At 62.4% G+C, this 5,125-nt stretch overlaps 1 protein-coding gene across 5 annotated transcripts in view; it reads right to left on the bottom strand.

The window, feature by feature from the left end:
- Positions 1-5,125, bottom strand: part of ZNF787 (zinc finger protein 787) — a 13,418-nt gene that overhangs the window by 2,787 nt on the left and 5,506 nt on the right. For 3 of the 5 annotated variants that reach the window (XM_045292349.1, XM_045292348.1, XM_045292346.1), the window contains exon 2: positions 1,100-1,188. In XM_045292349.1, coding sequence (XP_045148284.1) covers positions 1,100-1,178 — 79 coding nt within the window. In that variant the 5' untranslated portion in view covers positions 1,179-1,188. Of the gene's footprint in view, positions 1-1,099; positions 1,718-2,574; positions 3,101-5,125 lie in introns of those variants that run through there. The other 2 variants (XM_045292347.1, XM_030886390.2) reach the window with 2 other exon arrangements.

Raw genomic sequence — 5,125 nt, 5'->3', positions numbered from 1 at the left:
CCCCCCCAGGTCTACTGCCCACTGGGAGCACAATGTCCAACAGCGGGGGCGGGGGCGTGGAGCAGGGGGAACAGTGCTCGTGCCCAAGGCCTGCCTGCATCATTTTCAGAACATCTTGAACGGACAATGGCCCTTGGAGAAAAGGGGGCCAATGTCAGTGTGGCTCTGGTGGGACTAAGGCGTGGCCCCGTACTCAACCCACAGGAAGAGTGACAAGGCTTTCTGGTCGCACCATCTGACAGCCTCGGAAGCTGCGGAGGCAGTTCTGTCCTGTCGGGGCCGCTGTCCGTCAGCATGGACGCTGGCAGTCAGGAGGAGCTGCCGTTTGGGAAAACGATGGGCAGTTCTAGCCTGTGCTACAGGGTCACTGGGCATGACTGGATGGCAGTGAGCTTGGATTGGAAGACCACTAGCAGGGACCACGGGGCAGCTCTGCTGGGTCTGCCTGGAAACGCCCAGCTGTGGCCCAGGCCCAGGTGAAAGGACATGTGATCTGGGAGTGTCCTGGGCATTCCAGGAGGGACCTGGTGAAGACCAGCAGTTGTATGTGGTTAGCACCTGACTGCTAATCGAGTCAAATTGAGGGGTGGGGGCCAAAAGAAAGGCCAGGCTATGTGCCCGTGGGGAAGTAGCCCTGGATGCCCTGACGGCTCTGCTCTGTGCATTGGGTGCCAGGGCCCCCGACTTACAGGTGGTCTAGTTCAGGGTTTTCTTCAGAAGCAGGGCATATACACTGTGCAGGGTGCATTGTTTCTGAGCCTGAGGTCCGGCCCCCCCCCTTGGGGGCCCCCACAACAGCTATCCACGAGTGGCATGTCAGTGTGGCCCTCTCGGTGGTTTTACATGTACAAATGTTAGGTGTCCTTGCAGGCTTGTGACCCCTACGGCCATCTCAGGAGGGTCCCCTGCCCTAAGGCTTCCGACTTGTGGTGGTGGTGGGGTGGCCACCCAGGATGGTGGGGCAGCTGTGCTACCTCTGGGCTCCCGGAGGGAGCGGTGGGGCTGACCGGGAGAGTAGCCTGAGGCCTGTCCTGAAGCAGGACGCGTAGTGGAAACATGCAACCGTGGTCCACAGGCGGGGGGCAGAATAGCCACTCACCTGGGTTCTCGTGGCTGGCCATCTGCTGGTCTTCCGAGTCCAGCGGCCCCGGAGACCAGGCCTCCTCCCGCAGCTCCATGTCAGGGTCCCTGTCAGGAGAGTGGGGGCTGGGTGACGGCACATCTGAAGGCCAGGATGTTACCACCGAACCCATTTCTGTAGCCTGCCGCTGTGTCGGCTTCCCCCCAGCCTCCCATCACCTGGGCTTGAGGCCTGTACCCGGGCCACCAAGAGCTTTACGTGCCACGTGTTACCAGGTGGGTCTCCGGGTCACAAACCCTTCACCCTGGGCTAGGAGCCGAAAGGCCGGCTCACCCCCGCTAGGAAGTGTCTCAGCCGAAGGGGGGCGGGCGACCTGTTCCCAGTACGACAGCCGCCAAGACAACCCAGGGCTCAGTCCTGCTGCACCACATGGGTGCCAACGCCCGGCCATGAGCTTCATGTGTGCTACTGAGAAGCCCTGCCACCAACTCATTTTGACTTGTGCAGCCCTGCGGGACAGAGGCGGCCCACCCCTGGGGGTGTCTGAGGCTGTTGTAGCGCTTCGTGGGCCCAGGAAGCCTTTTTCACCCCCTGCGCACCCCGGCTGGTGGTTGCAAGCTACCAGCCTCCCAGCGAGCAGCCCACCGGGGAAGCATGCCGGCACCGGAGTGTCCACAGTGGCCAGTCACCTGGCGCCACACTCCTGTCCTGGAGTGTGTTCAAGGCTGTACGGGCTCGACCCACCCCACCCCCACCCCCCACCTGACATTTCATAAGTTCATTTCCAAGCCTTTCTGCTGAGGTACCTCTGGGTACGCCCAAGCCCCAGCCTGTAGGTTAGCAGTGGCACACCAACCACCAACCGAGGGCATTGCCCAGGGGCTCTCAGGGGGAGGGGTGGGGCAGGGGGACAGTAGACCTGTGTCCAGGGAGAAACAGCTGACCCTCCGGGGGCACCCCCTGGCCAGGAAGGGCAGGGCTGGGTCTGCAGGCTGGAGCGGGGGTGGGGGTGTTGGGGGGGAGACAGACAGTGCTCTCGGGACCAGAAGCCAGCGGGCCTGCTCAGGACTGGGGGGGAAGCAGCGGGAGTAGAGACGGTGCACGGCTAATTATAGGGCTGCGCTGCTGCCCGCCCGCACACTCACAGGCCCTTCTTCATTGTAGCCTAATGAGCACACTGCCCGTTATTGCCCGCACCCGCTCCCTCTTGGCCTGCACAGGCAGCTGCTCCTCTCACAGGCCAGGGCACCAAGACACCTGGCTGAACAAGTGAGTCCCTCCTGGAGGAGGCCCTAGCCAAACAAGAGTGGCACAGGGCCAGAAATAGACAGGGGGAGGGGGGCGCAGCAGAGGGCCATGCCCCTAGGGAAGGAAGCAGGTGGATGGAGGGACACAGGTCATGCGTGCAGGCTCCCTGCTGAGGCAGGAGGAGGATCTGAACCACTCTCTGGTGCGCCTCTCCCCTGCCTGGAGCTCTGCTGGTCTGCACCCACCTGCTTCTTGGCTCGGCAGGGAAAGGTGCGGCAGTCGGCCTGGGAAACCCCGCTTGAGGCGGCTCCACTCAGTGCCACAGGGGCGCCGAGGCAGAGTCCCCTGACCGCACAGGGTTGTGCGTGTTGGGGGACGGGGGGTGCAGCAGAGCTCCAAAGGCTGCGCAAAGGGCATCGGGGAGCTGCCGGAAAACACTGGGGGCTTGCTGAACCTCGCTCAGCGACTCTGCTGCTGCCGGCCGTGGTAGTGACCACCCAGGCAGTGGTGGCCAGCAAGCCGGCTTTCCCCGTCTCCATTTCCTCGTGGTGGTGGGTCAGAGCGACCCCCAGAGCCTCCTGTCCAGTCACCCCCGTGGGGCTCCGGGGCAGGCTCCTGTCATCCTCTTTCTTGGTTGCAGCTAGCTACACGCTTCACCGGCCACCCTACCATCACCCCAAAGAGCCTGACTCGCTGCCGCCAAGTGGATGCCGACTCTCAGGGACCCTACAGAGCACAACGGAACTGCCCCCGTGGGTTTCTGAGACTGACTCTTACTGAAGCTGAAAGGCCGTCTTTCTTCTGTGGAGTGGCCAGTGAGTTCGAACTGCTGGCCTAGCAGCAAGCAGTCCAGCGCACAGCCACTGTGCCACCAGGATGCCTTAACCTAAGGTTCTCGCGACAGTGGACGATGACTGTAGACAAAGGTGTCATGGTACCTGGGTCAGGCACGAGCCCCCAGGGCAGCAGCAGTCCAGCAGTCAGACACGATTCTGCACACGTACACCAACCGATCACAGCCCATCCAGCCGAGGCCAACTCAGAGCGACTGCACGGGACATGGTGGGCCTGCCTGTGGGTTCTCGTGTCTAACTCTTTACAGAAGTGGAAAGCCTCACCTGTCTCCCAAGGAGCAGCTGGTCGATCCGAGCTGTCAATCGCGTGGGTAGCAGCCCTAAGAGTAACCCCAGGTTATGAAGCAACCAGGCTCCTTCAAGACTCCTTCCAGCCTGTCCCTGCACTGGGGACGCCCGGCGGATCCCACCACGCAGCCCGGCACAGAGGAGTGCCTGTTGGCCTCCTGAAGCTGTCGATCCAGAAGGGGGCTCACTCGCCTCACTGTCCTCTTTCAGAGCTACTGCTGAGTCTGAACCACTGACCCTACAGTTAGCAGCCAACATGTAGGCCACACACCACCCTCAGAGCCTGGCTGAATTAGAACCGCATGCGCCCAGCACACTCACCCACATATTCTCAAGAACAGAACTGACCAGCAAACCTGGGGGTGGGGTGGGGCTGTGCTTGGGACACTTCACCAGGAGCTGGCAAAGAGGGCTGGTGGCCCTAAGAGGCCTCCTGCAATTCGCCAACATGGGCTGCAGCAAAGGGCTCAAACACAGACCAGGCTGTGCGCCCGCAGGGCCAACCAACAAGGCTTGTTGCCATGGAAGCCACTTCAAGGCGGGGGGCAGGTGGAGAGGGTTTCCACTACCTCTTAATTCCATTTGTCTCGTGAACTTTCTGAAGCCCGCGTGTGGGGAGCAGCAAGGCGAGGCGGCCTGGCAAGGCCTGCGGACTGTGCTTGCTTGAAGCAGGTGCTGAGTGGGCTGTGCGCCCAGAGTCTTCCCAGGACCTGACCCTGCAACCCCCAGGAGACATGACCAGGACACCAAGTGTGCACCAGCTAGGAATGGGCCACCTCCTGGTGGAGGACTGGCCGCGGGATGGCCAGCCCAGGAAGGCCTGGGGAGCAGTGGGCTAAGCTCTGGGCTGCTGCTCCCATGAAGGGTCCGGCGCTGCCCAGGGTCTATGTGGGTGGAGCCCAGCCCCGGGTGGTGGGAGCCCACAGTCACAAAACACCCTGGAGTGTACAGGTATGCGCTCAAAGGTGTACTTCATGGGATGTAAATTATAGCCCAATTAAAGAACTAAAAAGCGGTGTGGGCCATCTAATTAGACTAGAACGTGAACTTACGGGGGTGGGGGTGGGGGCCTGCGCGGAACCGGCACCCCGGACGGCACTGCAGCCTCCTCCACTGTGGGCTGTGTACCCAGTGCTTCCCCCCCACAATGCACCGAGGCTGAGGGGGGAAAGTGGGTGGGGTGTGACACCTCCCCTGCTGCCAACTAATGTGGGTGCTCGTTGCTGTCCCACCGGCCTGCCGTGAGCTCAGGACCACGTCCCGGAAACACGGCCCTGAAGGAAACCAACCCCCGAGGCAAGCCCCGCGGTGCTGGCAGGCGGTGCCGCCCAGGCAGAGCTGGGCCGTGCGGAACTGCAGCTCAGGGCGGGCTGTCGGCCTCGCTTTCTCCCTGGGAGAAGCCGGAGGGTCTAAGTGCTGGCCACCAGACCTCTTTGGTTGGGTCACGCCTTACCCCAGTGGCAGTCCCTATCCCCACCTCCTGGAGAGCACAGAGCCCTGCCCACAGGCACCAGGGGTTGGCACAGGCTCAACAGAATCTCTGGGCAGCAGCCTCACAGTCAGCTCCGTCTAGTGGGGGCAGTGGGGCCGGGCTTGGAGTCCTGCAGGTCTGCTCAGCACCAAAGTTGCTGGTTCCCTGTCCACCTGCTCAGAC

This window comes from Echinops telfairi, unplaced genomic scaffold (assembly GCF_000313985.2).
Source record: "Echinops telfairi isolate 266 unplaced genomic scaffold, ASM31398v2 ScPeMD7_655;HRSCAF=1070, whole genome shotgun sequence".
NCBI classification, from domain to species: Eukaryota; Metazoa; Chordata; class Mammalia; order Afrosoricida; family Tenrecidae; genus Echinops; species Echinops telfairi.
Note: the sequence above shows the minus strand (reverse complement) of the source record. Positions and strands in the feature narration are given on the sequence as shown.